General features: G+C 38.7%; 1 protein-coding gene across 7 annotated transcripts in view; it reads left to right on the plus strand.

Annotated features, from left to right (window-relative positions):
- The first annotated feature begins 735 nt into the window (after positions 1-735).
- LOC134548071 (arylsulfatase D-like) overlaps positions 736-18942 on the plus strand; it is a 31398-nt gene continuing 13191 nt past the window's right edge. The window contains exons 1-10 of one of the 7 annotated variants that reach the window (XM_063392421.1): positions 809-871; positions 1801-1844; positions 2416-2447; positions 12182-12251; positions 13214-13354; positions 14132-14253; positions 15186-15308; positions 16178-16601; positions 17475-17611; positions 17894-18028. In XM_063392421.1, the coding sequence (XP_063248491.1) occupies positions 12199-12251; positions 13214-13354; positions 14132-14253; positions 15186-15308; positions 16178-16601; positions 17475-17611; positions 17894-18028 (1135 nt within the window). In that variant the 5' untranslated portion in view covers positions 809-871; positions 1801-1844; positions 2416-2447; positions 12182-12198. Of the gene's footprint in view, positions 872-1800; positions 1845-2415; positions 2448-5547; positions 5688-12181; positions 12252-12653; positions 12894-13213; positions 13355-14131; positions 14254-15185; positions 15309-16177; positions 16602-17474; positions 17612-17893; positions 18029-18942 lie in introns of those variants that run through there. The other 6 variants (XM_063392422.1, XM_063392420.1, XM_063392419.1 and 3 more) reach the window with 6 other exon arrangements.

An 18942-nucleotide genomic window follows, 5' to 3' on the forward strand; every position in this document is an offset into this window, starting at 1 on the left:
TGCCAGGCACAGAGGAAGGTCTTAGCAGCTCCTCTCAGCAAATCATATCAGTGGCTGGCTTCTTCCCTCCTCACCAAAAATCAGTAAATGCAAAACCAGCACACCTTCAAGCAAGAATATGTCTACACCAAGAATCTCTCTTGTTTTCTGCCTTTCTTTGAATAAAGCCCTTTTTTACTGTGTTCCAGAATAACACCTTTATTTCCTCTTCTTGAACCAGTATAAGCACACATAGCCAATAAAAAGAAGGGTCCAGTACACCCATGTGACTGGAAAGATGCATGGCAAGCCAGCCTGTGCAACCACAGGTGTATTAGTGTTGGCACAGGAGAGAACTGACAAAGAGAGGAACTATAACATAACAGGGAATCAGCCAGGCTGCCAGGATTGGCGTGCACACAAATGTGACAATACAATGATGGATTTTCTTTGATTCCAAGGAAGCTGGTTGGCTCATTCTGTGTTAGGCAGGGCTCTTCCACTTCCATCCACAGGGTGGTTCTCCACACAGCATGCTGTAGCCGACAGTCTCACTGCCTCAGATTTACGAGCCTTCCCTCAGTCGCTGCTCAAGCTCTTCAGTTTCCCTTGGCAGTTACAGCAGCTGGATTTCCTGCATCGAATTTAGAACAATTCTTCCTTACTCAACACATGTTACCAGGGGAGGGCAGGGAAGCCCTCCCCTGCAGCAGGCAGGATGAAGTAAATGCCTTTGCCCACTTTTTTTAAAAGAGACCGACACCTGCCAATTACTCTGATATGCTGATATGAGCTGTGGTTTTGATAACCCCTCCTTGGAAAAAAAACCCAGAAATCCTGAGGTGAAGAGGGAAGAAACAACAAAGTGATTCCTGCAGTGAGTGAGCAGGGAGTAAGTAAAAGACTGGGGGGTTGTTTGAATTTTGGTGTTTTTTGTTTTGGTGGGGGTTTTTTGAGTTTTGTTTGTTTGTTTGTGATTTTTTGTTGTTGTTGGTTTTTTGGTTTTTGGTGGTTTTTTGGGGAGAGGGGTGGTTTTTTGTTGGTGTTTTTTATTTTTTAAATTTCTTGTTGGGTTTTGTTCTGCTAAAAAACCAAAACAAAACAACAATAACAAAAACCAAAAACTACCCCCTCTCCCAAAATATCCCACCCTTGCCTATGCTTTTGGAGACAACTTCTTTTTTTTCCTTCTTTCAATGGAGCTGAGCCATCATTGGCAAAAGGGGAATTTGCCATCAATTGTCACTGAGCCCTGGGACCCCGGAGCTTGGGGTGGGAGTGGCTGCCAAAGCCAGCACTTTCCAAGGCAGATTCCACTCCACTTCCCATGAGACAGCACTGGGAAGTTGAGTTGGAACAGCAAACACTGCCCTGTAGAGCTGTGCTCTTTTTGTGGGGACGTCCTCCAGCCCCTTACTGCTATCCTCCCCTGCCAAGCTCTCATTCTCCACCTGACAGTGGAGCTGGTCCAGCAGGTCATAAATAGTAAAAAAAAAATAAAAAAAATAAAAAAAAAAAAATAGTGGGATTAGGGTTGCAGCAGTGTGTGATAGGGAGAATCAGCAGAGTTAATTATGTTAATCATAATTAGAAGCTCTGGTTTCATTCCCTTTTCAGTGTTTCAAACCAAACTCCAGTTTTGAATGATGATGATGATTATTATTGTTATTATTACTTCATAGGGATATAGGGATAGACACAAAACATGATTTACCTCCTGTTTGCTTCCCTGTGTCCTTCATTCTTCCTCTAGCAGCCATGCCCAAGTTGCTACTCTTTTAATCTCATTCCTCTGCCCTCTTTTTGTCTCTGATTTTCCAGTTGTGTGCTACTCTTGTCCTGGAAGGAAAGTTCTGTGTTCCTAGGTGAGTAGTTTGAAGCCAAAAGGCACAACTTGATCATTTCGCCCAGGAACAGCTAATCATAATGTGAAAATGCTCAAGGTAATCTACAGCCTAGGACCAGACCATCCCTTTCTCTGAAGGCAGGGTGCTGCTGTGCAGCAGCCTGGCTAGAACAGGGTGGCCACAATAAATTAAAAAATTTGGGTTACTTGCCATGAGAGTATGACTTACTGACAATGCACGAAGCTAGGTGGTAATGTAGTAATGGTACCAGAGAGCAAGGACTGATATTTTCCATGCCACTAAAAACTGTGCCCCCACAGTGAGCACTGTTGAAGCTGGTTCCCTGAGAGTGCAGAATGGAAAGGCGGGGGGAAGAAATAAAAAAAGAGAGGCTACTGATAATCTCCTGCTTTTGGCATCCTTGCAAGAGCATCTCTGGTATTTTGGTTGATGAGCAGCACCTGTTTCTGGCTCACCAGCTGCAAGTGAAAAACTGGCTGTGCTCACACCAACTGGGAGCTTTAATTTCTTCTCTCTGTCTTTCCCCACTTGTTTTCCCTCCTCTTCTGAACATCTGTATACCTAGAAGCTATGGAAGAAAGGGCTCAACAGGATGGAACAGTAAGTGGCATATAGTATGTTGAATGTGCTTCCTTCAGAGCCATAATGTAATATGAAATTACCATTTTTAATTACATTTTAATATAGTGTTTACTGAGATGAAGCTGTTCTGTAGCATGCTTTCGTACAAAGTGGAAAACAAGTGTCTGTTTTCAGCCAACAGCTGAGCAGAGAGAGACTTCTGTACATCACTAGTAAATATTTCTATATATGTAATAATTGTAATTCATTTTTTTAATATTTAAATAAACGTTAAAGAAATTGGAGTTTTGCTCTGGTTTTGCAGCAGTGTGCAAATTTTTTCTTTCACTAACACAGGTTAGACAAAGAAAACAAGAATGCAAATTCTTTTGCTGTGTGTAATTACAGGCTTTTAGCTTAATTAACAAGAATTTATCCCAAATTTTTCTGTTTGAGTTGGATCTCTCTGGGCATTTTTAAGAATGAGAAGTTCCTTTCACTCTGGTGGATTCCCAGTGAGTGGTGGCATTGCCAGGCTTTTGGGGATGATGGTGAAACATTGTATAAGCCCTCACAGAAGTAGTCTAAGGCGTGAGGCTCTTGCACAGATACAGCTTCTCTGTGAAACCTTGAAAGAGCAGATTTCTTGAATAGGAGGACAGTAAAATTTATAATGCTGTCATCCTCTAGATGTGTATTGAGCACTGCAGTATCAACTTGGAACATAATTACAAGGAAAGCATAAGCACCAATTTTTATAGTTTAGTAGGGTTTTCTCAACATCTGCTTGCCTGTGCCGATGGCTTCTGCTCTGTCCTCAAGAGCGTTGTGAATAAGGCTCTGTGATGGTGTAAGTCCATACTGAGCCTGGTAAACAAAAGTTACATAATAGTTCCCTGTATTTTTCTGATGTTTTGCACTTACCTGATTCATTAAGCAGATGTTGTATAATCACTTAGTAATGCTAGCTGCCAATTTTTTTTTTAGTGTTTTCATGTTTTTAAGCAATGAGATCTGTTTCTTAAGTGGAAGTCTCTGGCTATGCTTCTATAATAATTTTCAGAAATAACATTCTAGGGAATTTTGAGAAGGTTTTCATGTGTATGTACCATATATATATGTTTTATACTCTTCTTTCCCTATTGCTTTCAAAGTTTACTGGTGTTTAGTAACTAAGTATACTTGTAGTCTTCCTCTGTGGATTGCTGAAAAATAATCAGAGCTCTAAGCATTAGAGGTTATTATATATAGTTATAGAGAGAGATTATTTTATATAAAAATTATGGATTATATATAATACATATAATACTAGATATATGTATTGTTATATATATTATATTAGAGGTTATTATTATATATATTATTATATGTCAGAGGTTATTATGTATATTAGGTTATTTTATAGCGCAAAATACTGCTACATAACAACTTAGAATATAGACTTGGAACTGTAAGCAGTATGCTACCTAAGATGGAATTTGTCCTTGACCCTGTCTTAATCCACGAGCAGGATCACCATAGGGATAAGCAAATATACAGCATTTAATACCATGAGAAAATAAAATGCTGGGATGGGGCTGAAGACATAGGTAAAAACAGATTTTTTTTTTTTTTTTTTTTTTTTTTTTTTTTTTTTTTTTCTTTTTAAATCAGAGACAAGCAGGGGTGGAGAGTGCTCCTCTTGTCCCCATCTTGGAAGGAAGAATGCCTGTGTGACTCAAAGGAGCTGTCAAGGACTGCTTATTTCTGAGGTCTTTTTAGAGACCTTCCCCCTGCAGCTCTACCTGAATGTATTAGTGCTCTGAAAGGATTCATTGTGCCACTGTAATTCCCTGTGACTCTGAAGAGATACAAGACTGGCAAATAGAAAAGTCTCTTTCTTTAAAATGAATATTCCAAGTGTAGAGATGGAAGTAGCCTGCAGTGTTTCTACAGCATTTCACCACAACTCTGTTTGTCACTGAATAACTTAGCAGTAGAATGTACAAAAACCCCCCCTCAAACAACTGGAACTTTGCTCCTGGATAGTTAAATTCCCATAGGCACTGGTTAATTATTTACAATTGGGAGTTCACATGTTTACAGACAGTCCCATGTATTGGGTTTGTCTGTTAAAGGTGATGGTTACTTATTCATTCAAAACCGTGTTTCTGTACGTAGGATCTTTGCATCCTAAAAGGGTTTGCAGGAGCTGCCTCAGTCTGTGCTAGAGATTTGCCCCATGTCTTGCAAAATTAGTAGAGATTGTGATGATTTATGTCCATCTGAAAATATCAGACTAGGATTAGGCCTTAAGACTGTTGATGAGTAATATTTGCTACGCATATTTATGAAAATTCTGGTATGTGTGTGTCAAAATGTAAATTATGGGGATTTCTCCAGCAGGTATTTATTACAGCTGATCTATGTATGGGGCCTGGTTGGCATTTTAAAATGGCAGTGGAAGAGATGGTTTCAAGTTAAGGTATCCTTGATTTGGAAGGGAAAGTTTGTTCACGTTTTTCCACTGCCCTTCCAAATATAATTAAAATTGCTTTATTTTCTGGATACAAAATACTCAAAAATGTCAGCATGACAGAAGATGGATTTTCATAGAATTTATGGACCTTGGAAACACCAATTTTTCTCAGCTCTTGGAAGTTTTTGGTACATATTGAAATCTGTGACACTGATTCAAGATGAAAATTGGTGCCTGAGGTTATTTTGACACCAACTGACTTAACTTATGGGCCCTTACAAATACCTCTTAACTCTAACAAGTAGGGTAAAACCCCTACTTGCCCATCAGATTTCTTTTAAGTTCCTTTGAAAGTTGCAAAATATTAACTGATTTGAGAATGGTATTGATTTATCAAATAACTTTTTCTGCTAGAACAAGCTCTGTTTATGTATTGCTAGATGGAATGAGTTGAGCCAAATATCATATATTAAAAAACAAACCAACAATACCCTAAACAACAAAAAAAATCAAGGTGTGTAAATGTTGGCTTGGCAGTCTGGTGGCTGCTCTTAAATCTATGAGGACATTATTTTGTGAGCTATTTCAAGTGCTGAGACAGCCAATCCAAAGGAAGAGCAACGCAGTTTTGTAGCCAATGCACAAATACAGTTCACTGTCAGGTTTGCCCCTGCCTGTGTTTCTCTCCATTACATTAGGGTAATTGATGGGTGAAACTTGATGCCTTTACTGCAAGGAAGACCTCAAAAGTCAGAGCCTGAGTTTCGCTTTCACTATTGTGGGTTCCTACTTGCACACAGTGCGGTGGCACAAGAAGGACAGTAAGTATAAATGTTTGTTCCATGGTAACTGCAAAACATGATTTTTTTCCTCTTGTTAATTGTCAAGTTTTTTGCATGACTGGTGTTTTTCAGGACTGATGTCTGAGGTTCTTGAAATTGTTGTGCATGATATATCAGTGCCTGGCTAGCAGGCATGTCTTACAGCAAAGAAGGCAGGACGCTGACTCCAGTCCCCGAGCAGCTCTCTGTGTCCAACGTGGCATGGAAGCCGTGGCTGCAGCCGTGCTGTGGGACATTCCCATTCTGTTGGTGTGGTAAAGAAGGTGACAGCACACAGATTTGCTGAGATGACATGTCCTGTTGATGCCTTAAGTTTTAGCTTTCATGTTTTTCAGATTCTGTGCTGCCTAGAGCTGTAGTTCTGAGCCTCATATTCAGTGTTACTAAGCTCTTCACAGAGTAGGTAGACAAATTCTTTTCCTGCTTGAGACCAAGGGCAACCATTAAAAGTGTTCAGCCCCAACAGCAGTGAACTGAAGAGAGGAAACAAAAAGGACGGGACCTCACAACCTGAAGCTGTAATTGGACAATTAACCCCAATATGCAAATGGACTAAAACTTATAAAAGTGTGGGACCTCGTGACCAATTGTCCATTTTGTGACCATTTTGGGTCCACCTTGGGTGTAGCCCTGGCCAGGCTCTTGTACTCCCCCAGGTACTTAAAGGCCTTTTAATAAATACCTCCTTTATTCTCTTAACTCTGTCTAGTCTCTGTTCCAGGTTAGCCTTCCCAAGGCATCACTGTGGCACTCTGTTGACAAAAATATCAGATAATAATTGAGTTTTTCTTCTCCTGGGAAGCAAAGTGGATGAAAATAAAGAAAAGGAAAAGGAATGTCAATCAGAAGTTTTCCCCTTCATTCTTTGCCACTAGCCAAAGGTTTAAGGAAATCCTGGTTTTGCAGACTTGAGTATAAGAGAAAACTGTGGAGGTATATTCCTAATATCTGACTAATTTATGCTTGCTCAAGGAATGCAGCTGAAAAATGCTGCAGAGAGCCAAGTGTATAATGCTGAGCAAGAAGCAGTAAGAAATAAAAATGAAACTCTATATGTTTGCAGTTGTGCCTCTATAGTCCACAAATCACAGTTGTACTTTGTTTAAACATAGTAGTTGGAGCCATGTACTGCTGTACTGCTGTACTACAGTACTTCTTGTACTGCTCTGCTGAGATGCTGCTCCTCCTGAGGTGGAGCAAATCTGATTTAACGAGGGATTGTCCTCGAGTCATGAACTTGTGATCTGAAGCTTTATCTGGGTAAAACTAACCTATATCACAAACTATATGAGGTATAAAACATTGATGTGCTGTATACCTCTGCAACAGTTTTATGAGAGAGAGAAACATTCTGCCCATCAGAAAGATGTCCTGCTGCATAATTTGCAAAATGATTTTATTGTATATAGAATGCTAGTAAAAATGATTTTCATTAATAATTTGCACTGTTTCAATTTGCAGTGTTTCAATATTGTAGAAAAATAAGGTACATTTGAGAGTCATGTGGGAGTAAAAAAATATTTGGTAGCAATATGTATATTTTTACAAACTACAACTTGTACAAAGGGATTGTGCCAGTGCTAAAAAAAGATCAAACCCAAGCCAAAAGAACAAACACCTTTAATAGTGTGATACTAGGCAGACTTTCTAAGGAGACACAGTCTTGCACTGCATTTTACAATGAAATGACACAGATTTTAGGGCTTTGAACTATATTAATGGCTGTGTTTTTGTAGTAGTAGGTGAAGTCAGAATTCGTTATAAGTATCCTACTAGAACTCTAGAAAAATTGCATGTTGAATTTAGTAAAAGGAAAAAGGTTTTTTGTAGTTTGTTGTTTTGCTCCCCTGCCTTTGAATATCCCTGCAAACAGTTCACTTGCTCAGCCAGTTTAGTAGGTTAACACTTTTATTCCTATATCTTAGGGATTTTTTCCCCATGGTCTGAGATAGAAGTGATTTTATAAAATTTTGTGTGTGTCACTTCAGTATTTATGTTCACAGCCCTATGTTCACTCAGAAAGCTTGTCAAAGTGAGAAGGAGCTAAATAAATGCCAATGTTTGCTTTTAGTACTCAGACATGTGTAAAAAGCCAGAAAGAAAACAGCAGTATAAAACACACAGTGACTCAAAAAAAAAAAAAATTGTTGCTGGCAGAGAATTTGCCTGTTTGCAGCAGGGAGCAAACAGCAGCTTTCTGTGCTCAGGGGCAATGAAAACCTGGTTAGCTGAAGAGGAGGAAATTCTGCTTGGCTCAGCCTGCAGAGATAAAAATAATCTCCCTTCTGCTTTGGTGTTATTTATCTACTTTACTTTTTTTTGTGACAAAAGGTGTTTGTTTAAAATTTAATTCTGTGGAAGACAAGTAATCATGGCTGTTAACTCTGTGTTAGGTTGCTAATGTAGTAATGTAGTGGTGAGAAACAGAATGTGAGGTCTTTGCGTCCAGATAGTTTTGCTAGCAGGGAAAAATGTGAAGGTATGGGATATATATATATGTATAATTTTTTGTTTTGGGGGGGGGTGGTGGTGGCAGGGGCAGTGTAGTTTGTTTCAGTCTGCATTTTAAGTCATGCCAGCAGCAGCATGGGCCCATCCTCAGGAGTGAACACATGGTGAGAAAGATGTAAATAGTCAAAAAAAAGCTTAATCATAATTTGGATGAAAGCCAGTGAAAGTTAATACTTGTTTTATTGGCAGTTTACAAAGATCTGTCATTCCCAAAGTATGACGTAATTTTAAGAAATACAGATTTTTCAAGTCTTTGCACCAGAAGCACCACAAGCTGTTAAGCTGTCATACAAACATAAGTATTGCAGTCAAATATATATGAATAAAAGTGACCCAATGCTGCAACACAAAAATAACTGAATATAGTCATAAGTGCAAGGATGTAAAAAGATAAAAAACTGTCTCCAACCCTGGTTATCCCTGGATTATATGAATCTGATAATTTTAGCTGCTTAATCTTTCCATCTCACTGACTGCTACTGACTTCTCTAGAACACAGTCTTAAATTCAGCAATTGTTGTATTCAAGTAGCATAGAGACCCAAAACGTCAGCAAATAAATAAGGCTCCTCCAAGTAATTTCCCAAGACCTTCTGAACTGTAAAATGTATTACATCAAAGTTAAGGTCTGAAAGAAGGAGATAGATAGTAAACACTACAAATAAACACATCTTCAGCACAGATATGACTACCTTTCTAGAAAAAGCAATGAAAACAGAAAAATAACATGACAGAAGAAAGGGAGGACAAGCTAGTCCTTTTATGTCATCTGGAAGGCTGGAAAAGCTATGTGGGAGAAAAAAAAAGTTTTGTAGTATATCCTGTTTTTATTTATAGCATCTTTTCTGAAGCACTGGAATAGAACAGTGACAGGCTTTATACATATTTTCTCAGAATTAACCAGATGGGGAACATAGAAGAGGCAGTAGACATGTTGTGCTAGTATTTCAACAATAAGGACTTTGTACTCTGCCTGGAACTCATGTAAAACCTGCCTAGCTGTTCCCATTTGATGGCTGTTCCAGTTTACTGGCTGTTGCTGGCAGGGATCCCAGTGTGTCATGCTGGAGCGAGGGGGAAGGGAGAGCAAGAAGAACAAGAGCAAGTTCCTGCCTGCTTTCACCCACACACCTTTTAGAGAATCAGGACTGCTCAGCACATCCAGGAGAAAGAGGGATTTGGAACAAACAAAACATCCAGGATTTCGGAACAATAACTGAGAAGAGGGTTTGTTTTCCACATTGTTAAAAGGGGATGGCCTTTTTTATTAGTCCTGATGATCATTTTATTGTAGCTTACTGGCTTACAGAGGAATTACCATCTGATGTATTCTTGGATTTCTGTAAGAGATTTCTGATTTTTAGAGGCTGCTGTTTGATTTATAAATTATGTTGGGTTTTCTCATTTAACAGCTAAGGAAACTGGACAAGCCCTAGGGCCCAATAGTGGGTTCATCACATCCTAGTGCTGTCAGTGAGAGCTCTGCCTTCAGAAGGAATCAAACCCTAAGAGAGAAATGTGAATATGCATATTTAAATTGTAGTGATTTTTTTTAGTAAGTGTGGTCGTTGTTCTTCAATAAGAGAAGTGCTCCTAAAATGGCTTACAGTAAATCAGATAGTGCCACATCCAATGTTATTTAGATCTTTTTAACACCACCAGTATATCTCAGTTCAAGTGCACAGTTTTCCTGAGGGACCCCACATGAGTTTCTTTTTGAATACTGATGTGCCTGCTATGACCAGCTGGCTGTGATGCAAGAACCTGTGGGGAGAAAGTGGAAGACAGCAGAGCTGTTGTATGAGTTTGGAAAGCTGATCAACACCTTGGGAAGTCAAGGGGTTTCTTAGATATTCAGATCTGCCTGGTTCTTCTTTTGCTCCACCACAGCTCACAAGGGCTGATCTTCAGCTTGGTGTAGACTGAAGATTACTGTTGTAATAGTTTTTGGCTTAATCTTGTACCACAAGCTCTTTAAATGTGATGGTGCCTAACAGTGGCTGGGAAGGCAGAGCTCTGCCTGCTGTTAAAGCACCATGAAGATGCTGCCATTACAGATACTGACCAGAGCCATCAGTCATTCTTTGTTGTCACAGATCAATGGCTTCAGGCACTTGCCTCATCATTGCCCCAGCTCTGTCCTATGGCCATCTCAAAAAGATTTGAGATCCTAGTAGCAAGTCCTTTGCTTCATATAAATACAGCCTGCTTTTTTGATACTGGGCTACTGGCATCTACATTCACAGTAAGGTCTTGCTTCAAACAGCCACTGCATTGAGTCAGAGAGACTTTGCTGCCTTCCTATTAATCTCTGACCCACCCACTGTGCTGGGAAGATGGGCTTTCAGTGCTGCCTTTTGGGATCTTGCCAGCTGCAAAGGGAAACATCAACCCTGGAAAATTCTGTAACTAACAGTGATCAAGTTTGTTGGGTTTTTTTATTGTTTTGCTGTTGTTCTTGGAGTTTTTGTTGTTTGTTTAAGGGGCTTGTTTTTGTTTTTCTGGGGGATTTGTTTGTTTATTTGTTTTGGTGGTGGTGGGTTTTAGGTTTTTTTAGGGTTTTTATTTCCTTTATTGTCTCAGCCACAGCCAAACAAGAATGTAGATGTTGCTTGGAAAAATCATCAACAGACCCCAAGTTCTGACTCTTAACACTGTTTCCCTCATCCGAATAACAGTATCTGCAATTCCTTTGTCTTATGGCTCATCCTCTGAAGTAGGCAGGATTATACTCTGCTCTGGGCTGTTTAGTATTTCTCAGACATTCCAGGTGAACTCTTGTGTACTAAAAAGGCAGAAAAAGAGCTCTTAGAAAATACTGTGTTTTCATTTTTGAAGAAAAAAACCCAAGTCTTTCATTAGTCAAGATGGAACTTTTCAGTTCTCTCTGTTTAGAAGTGACTCTGCGTTTACAAACGTGTCTTGAGTTGTTATAGAAAGCAAAAGTTCTTATTATTTTCAATCTGTCCCTTGGTAAATCCAACAACGTCTTTGTTCTTGTGCTGTTAAGAAATAGAGAGAAGTGTGGAAAAGTAGGGATATTGCATGGATGGGATATTTCCATTTTTTTTTCTCTCTTCTCAGTGATGGAATGAATAACATCTCTAATTTAGCTTAGTGTTACCAGTTAGCCAGTTTACTATGTGCTTCTGCAGGACTGTTTGCACAATTCCAGTGCAACATTATCTGTAGATCCCTTAGGCCATTCATGAGGGAAAACAGTGTGTTTCCCATTCCTTTGGGAAAGATAAAAAGAAAAGCCATTCCTTTTCCCAAAGTGACTATTTCAGCAAGCAGAGAAAATCACTTCCACTCATGAAATTTGCTTTGCCAGACAAAATAAATATTTAACAAAGGAAAAGATTATTTCTAGATTTTTAAAGACCTGGTTGACTTCATAGAGTTGGTAGCTAGAAAAACTGGCTTGTTAAATTTACAAATGGCATTAAGGTTTAGAGTCCTTTAAGGAAATAATCATGAAGTTATTTATGTTTCTAAAACTTCTAGTTTCTAGAAGTTTTTAGTAACAATTCAGATAGAAACACTTTCTTGAATGTACTAGATGGCATCTAAACCAAAGAACAATACAGCCTAAGATTAAGAGTGACAATATTAGTTTCCAAGATGGCATTTATTTGTCATATTTTTTGTAGTTTATAAGCTCATGGTAAAGTCTAGATTCATTCCCTTTAAGTTGATCTGAGGTTAAGTAAAAAGTGAGATAATAGTTCTACCTCATTTGTAAAATGGTGAGAAGATTCCTTTCAACAGTTCTGTGCATGTATTGAGTAATAGGCACCTCTAGGACTTTTTAAAAGCCCATTAACATTTTGCTTTGTTTCCAAATTCTCCCAAGTCCTCCTGGAGTTAGCAACAGCTAGAAACAGGTCAGACCTTGCAAAACTGCATAAAAAATCATGAGAACTTCTGGGTTCAGATTTCTTTCTTTTCCTTTTTCACCAGAACTTGTATGACCAACTATGCACCTGTTTCGTAAAGTAGAAAACGATGATGTTTACCAGGGAAAACAATGGTAAGAGAGACATTCACAGAGGCTCTTTCCTGGATTTTAGCTGTTGTGCTTAAGAAAACATAAGCAGATAATCTCACATTTTCCCACTACCACCACTCCAACTCAATAAGTATCTAATAGTAGCTAAAACAGGTTTGGCTCTATTGATATTTCAAAACCTATTAACCTATTTTTATAAGCCATGGAGGATTAGGAGTATATACAGTGTGTGGTATAGTACACTTACTATACATTGATCATATTGTAGTATCTACTAATGAACTAATTTAGTATCTATTAATGAACTAGCAGTCAGAAGATATGTTCTAGCATATGTATTTTACTTCAGGTGAGTATCTGTAAGCTTACAATTGCAAACTTTCTGAGTACAAAAATGTGCAGAGATATTCTCAGGGTCTCCTAGGAAGATAATCAACTTTAAGCCTGTTGCTGCACCTTGATTTTGCAGATGGTGCCGTGGCTTAAGGAGCATTTTCCAGACACTGTGTATAGCAGGGGGTGCAGTAAAAGCCACAGTCAAGCCATTATCATAAAGACCAGCATGACTCCACACCAACCACCTTTGTCCTCCTGTCCCACTCATTCCAGGATCCTTAGCAGCAGCATCCTACAGCTCCTTACAGGGGGTGCCTTAGGACATTTGTAGTTATCCAGCCACTCATTCTATGGGAACATCCACAAGGAGCAGTGAAAATGTCAATACAAAAATGCAGACACAAAATTACTCTCTGAAATAATAAATAAATAAATAAATAAAATAATTAATCATCCCAGAAAATTATACTAATATTATAAAGCTCAAGGACTTCTGTACATATTCAGGAGCTCCATCTGCTGGCACTCTTTGGTTGCTGTTTGCACCTATACCGAGTCCCCATGAAACTTTAGGAATAGTAGTTTAAAGTTTATTGTAAAAATTACAATTGTTTTTTGTAACGTTACCTCTTTACTTTTGTTTTTAGGAGCTACGTAAACGTTTGGCTGATTTTGTGCCTGTTTCCAAGAACCTGTGTATCAAATCCTTCAAAACCTAACTTTTTACTGATACTGGCTGATGATCTTGGTATTGGAGATATGGGTTGCTATGGCAATGATACAATAAGGTATGAAATAAATTATCTCTTCCTGGTGAATTTCATTAAAAAAACCTACTGATAATACTTAGCATTAAAATTCATTATTAATTTATTAGTTTATCTAGATACAGTTCTTTTCAAATGGTGTAAAAAATGCATGTTCTACAGTAATTCCTACTGGAGTCATAATTAAACAGGCATGCTTGAGAAACTCTCGAGACTTAGAACTCTGAATGTGTCTGTGCACTGTACTTGTCAGGCATGAGTATAATACATAAATTTCCATAATTCCAGGGTTGAAATATGAAGGAGTGAGATTTGAATTTAATATCAGTTAACAACCTTAGTAGATGTATTATGAAATTACAGGTCAGTCTATGCAATATATTTATCCCTAGTGCAGTTATCAATCTCTATATAGATTGATTGAGAGAATGATGTGTCTTTGTTCTTGCCTATTATTTTCTTGTATGTTGTGTTGTGAAAAGATTCTTGTTCCCTATGCTGAATGGGATTTTGGCGTGAGACATACCTGAGATATCTTGTCTTTTTTCATCTCTTTTTTTAAAGTTATTAATAAAAATATATATACCCATGGAAAACTCATTCCTAAGGAGTCAAGGAATCTCAAAAATAATTTAAACATATAACATAAAACAGAACTTTTCTAGCTGAGTTGTAGGTAAAGAGATTTTTGTAAATTTGATGGTGATATGCTCAACAAAACTAGGAGGAAAGATATGCCATGAATACATTTTGTGTAATGTAATACAATTTTATCAGAGATGGGATTTTTCTCTTTAGGACCCCTAACATTGATGGTCTGGCAAAGGATGGAGTGAGACTTACTCAGCACATTGCTGCAGCAGCTGTCTGTACTCCAAGCAGAGCTGCTTTCCTGACTGGCAGATACCCTATCAGATCAGGTTGGGCCTCTCTCCAATGGCTTGCTGCAGTTAGTCTAGTCAGTGTTGATATTAAAAATCCCCCTAAATAAACCATGTTAAAGAACAGTTAATCTTGGGATTTGGAGTCTCAGTGAAATGGGCAAAACTTAGACATGACTAGTGATTGATTTCTATGGGAAAATCCCCATATAAAACACATTATGTGTGGCTAAATGACAATACAGAAATGGACAAAAATCCAAACAGTACAAAGCACCAGAGATAGAAAAAGAAAGAAGTTGTATGTTCAGTGGCGCTAGGACTGTATTAAATGTAATATTTTTAATATCCTGGCAAACCTTTTCACAGTGAAATGTGTCAGACTGTAGAAAAATTCTTAGCAATGTAAATTACTTCAACCATGTAAATTTATGACACAAGACTTCAGCCACTGCATAAAGCAGTAATAATCTGTGTAGCTTCTGATGTGATTTCTACCCGCTTTAGGAAAAATGTAATCATGAACTGTACATTTCAGAAGTGTGTTCCCCTAACCCTGTAAGCTTTTTGTTCTAGATAAAACTTATTTGCCTTTTTTTGTTGGTTTTTTTTTTTTTTGTGGTTTTTTTTTTTTTTGTTTTTTTTTTTTTTTTTTTTTTTTTTGTTAACATCATCTTTTGATAGAACTTTGATTGTAAGAAGTTGCCTAATATCCGAATGTGGGTGTCTTCCTGCCATTTGTATACATGCCAGCATAGCTGAGGCATCTGCATTGGACTAGCATAGGATGATATGGAACTTGGAAAAGACATCATTTTGGAGGTCAAGCAGAATACCCTAGGGCATAAGAAGTGGCTTATAAAAATGCACTAGGCTTAGGCAACTGAGTCCCATTCGTTAGAAAGCACAATCTAAGACTGGAAATCTGAAATCTGGCTTGTTTAATTTTAAAGACTCTTCCTCCTCTCTAGGCATGGCATCCAGCACTCAACGGCAGGTTCTCTTCTGGAATGGTGGTTCGGGGGGGCTTCCGCCAAATGAAACTACTTTTGCCAGAATACTTTACCAGCGAGGTTATTCTACAGCACTTGTAGGTATGAAACAAAGAAAGTTGTTGCTTTTTCATTGTTTGCTATTCCAATCAGGTTACTTCTGTAAATATATTTTTTGTCAAAATGTCCAGGATCAGTTAAACTAGATTTTCTTGTATGCTTGACTTTCAAAAGGAGCAGGGTTTTTAGAGCACTATCCACAAGTCCAATGTGAGCACAACGTATCTGGTAAATCCAAAATGAGGTGTATGTAATACATAAATCCATACTTCAAACTGAAGTAAATTCAAAGGAAAGAATCTTATTTGCCCTGTACAAATTGCTTTAGGATGAACCAACAGAGATATTCATTGATATATTAGAGCAGAAAAATGTCATCTGCCAGTTGGCACCAAGACACCACAGTGGTCTTAATTATATCAATTTCAGCACAATTGTCTTAATGACTTCAACAAGGTTTTTAACACTGTCTCTCACAACATCCTCGTAGGCAAACTCTGGAAGTGTGGGCTGGATGCTTGGAAGGGAAATGGGTTGAGAACTGGCTGAACAGCTGATCCCAGAGGGTCGTAATCAGTGGCACAGGGTCTAGTTGTCACCAGTGATGTTCCCAAGGGTCAGCACTGAGCGCTGTATTGTTTAACTTATTCATCAATAATGAAGCTAATTAGGGGACTGAAGCATGTCTCTTATGAGGAAAGGCTGAGTGATCTGGGCCTGTTTAGCCTTGAGAAGAGATGGCTGAGAGGGGGCCTCCTCAATGTCTGTCAGTATCTGAAGGGAGGGTGCACCACTGCTCCCTGAGTGTGACCCCATTCCACAGCAGCTCCTCCCTTGGTTGCACCTTAACTGAGAAATACAGGCAGACACATGCAACTATTGGATTTAAGATCTTTGTTTTTTATTTCCAGGGAAGTGGCATATGGGTGTGAACTGCAAAACCCGCCACGATCACTGCCACCATCCTTTAAATCATGGTTTTGATTATTTTTATGGCATGCCTTTTACCCTTGTGAATGAGTGTCAAGGCACAGATGACCCTGAATTGGCCAAGTCTTTGCAAGAAACATACTGGTTTTACACTCAGATGATCATCCTTGCAGTATTTACTCTTGTGATTGGAAAACTTGCCAATTTATTCCCAGTAAAATGGAAAATAATCATCTGTCTGGCCATCTGCAGTCTCCTTCATTTCATCTCCTGGTTCTCCAGCTATGGTTTCACCAAGTACTGGAACTGTATCCTGATGAGAAACCATGATATCACTGAACAACCGATGAACCTACAAAAAACTACTTCTAATATGCTGAAGGAGGCAATTACATTCATTGAGAGGTAATCAGCAGAGGTGAGGAGCAGACTGGGCTGGAGCAAGCGATACAAAGGGGTCCTGGCAAATACTGTGCCTTCTGCCAGTAGGAACAGAAACGTGGTCTCAGGGTGATGAATGGACTGTCATAGAAAGAGTCACATGAAGTTAATGTTTAACAAACAGGAGAGTGAAAAATAGTGAGTTTTGTTTAGTTTTGTGGGTTTTGTTTATTTTTTTTCCCCAAAGGTGTCCTTCATTTAGTATCAGTAACTTCAGTTGGAATTGAAAAAAAGGCAAAGTCTTTAAAAGTATTTGTATGTTAAATCTGGGCATATCCATATTTCTGTCAGGGCTTAGGGGTTGTGTGCTTGTTTTTTAAAGGAAATTTGAAGTAATATAAATTCCTTCTTTAAAACTTTGAGCATAGGTAGTCTCACGTTCATAGGAGATGAACCTGATGGCTTGATGTTGAAGTGATAAAGTTTCACTGTGGGTGATACCTGCCTCTTCCATGAGGACACCTCAGATGCTCAGTGATGCACATCCATATTTAAGTTTAGGCAAGTGAGTCCTGTTCTCCTTGCTTCCAGGAATGTGTCAGTCTTTTTGCTATAACCTCTTCTAACTGTTTGTTTAATGTTCTGCACTTGTCTAATATGGAACTGGAAAAAGAAAGGACACATTACTGTTTTGGCCTTAACATAGAAAAAACATCTTTGAGGGGTATGTTTTATTTCCCTCTGTCTCCCAAAACCTCAAAGCCAAAAATATGTCAAAATAAAAATTGTTCAGTTCACAATATAATGTCAGTTGAGAGAGTAACTCCAATAGCACTGTTATATTTTGGATTGGATGACAGTTTGAAGAGAAATGACTATTGTTTTCTTTTATTTCAGAAACAAGCATGGACCATTTCTCCTCTTTGTTTCTCTTTTACATGTTCACACCCCTCTCATTACCACAGAGGAGTTTCAGGGAAGAAGCAGGCATGGCCTGTATGGAGATAATGTAGAGGAGATGGACTGGATGGTGGGTAAGTGCTGGTCTTGAAGAAAATTCTTCATTCACTTGGATGTGGAAAAGACATTAAAGGGGTAATCACCAAACTCCTTTTTGGCGCATGTAAAAATCTGTTAACTCACCTTGGTTACACAGTTGGTTTCAGAGATTGCCATACCATAACCATACTATACCTCTTCTTGATTTTCTTAAAATGAAAACTTAAATTTCCCTTTTCTCACTGAATGTGGAGTCAAGGCCTAAAAAATCTGACTGTATCTGCTGATGTAATTATGATGTTTTGCTTTGTTTATAGGCAGGCTTCTGGATGTTATTGACAAAGAGGACTTGAAGAATACCACATTTATTTATTTTGCATCTGATCATGGAGGATTCTTAGAGGCTCACAGAGGAAATTCTCAGCTGGGTGGATGGAATGGGATTTATAAAGGTAAAGTTTTAGTAGTTTGTACATGTATGAGTCTTCCTCTTACAAAAAAAGTGATAGAAAAAATATGTCCAAACAGACTATATTTAATAAACTATATGATGGGATTATAATCTTGGGTTGTAGGGCTGAAACAAAGGGCATCTGGTATTCATAGGGCTGGGGCTGAGTAGACAGTCAGGACCGCTTCCCTCAGTCTGCTGGCAAAGCTCTTCCTAATGCACACCAGGATACGCTTGGCCTTCATGGCCCCAAGGGCACTGCTGGCTCATGAAGAGCTCGTTGTTCACCAGGACACCCAGATCCTTCACTGCAGAGCTGCCTTCCAGCAGGTCAACCCAGCCTGTAATGGGGCATGGGGTTATTCTTCCCAAGATACGGGACACATTTACCTTTGTTGAATTTCAAAAGGTTCCTCTCTACAGATTGTCTGGATCAACACTGGCAAATATCATGATCTCTATTTTTCTTACTATAGTTCTTCAGTTTCTCACCCATCCTATAGACGTTTCCTCTAGACTCTCTGGCTGGCTTGCAACACAGTGACAAAATCTCTATGGGAATGAAGTTCTGTGGGATCTCTTGTATGTGCTTCCTCCAGGTTACTAAGCCTTGAAAAGCCGCTGTAATATCTTGGGTAGCTTGGAACTTGCTGTGTAATGAAGTCTGAAAGCTGCACCCATCACGTTTCCCTACAGAAGAAGAGTCATGTGCACATTGAGCTTGCTCAGCATCACAATGCACATTGACTCATCCTAAGTTATTTGATGAGCCACACAAGCAATGTTTGATTCAGCTGGGATCCACCCATACACAGTCCTAAATGTAAAATTAGCCTTTAGTTCTCACTATGAGGATTCCATGCCAGTAACAGATGCAGAAAGGCCAAGAGGCTCATTTGAATAGCTTAGAATCTG

This window comes from Prinia subflava, chromosome 3, assembly GCF_021018805.1.
Source record: "Prinia subflava isolate CZ2003 ecotype Zambia chromosome 3, Cam_Psub_1.2, whole genome shotgun sequence".
Classification (NCBI taxonomy): domain Eukaryota; kingdom Metazoa; phylum Chordata; class Aves; order Passeriformes; family Cisticolidae; genus Prinia; species Prinia subflava.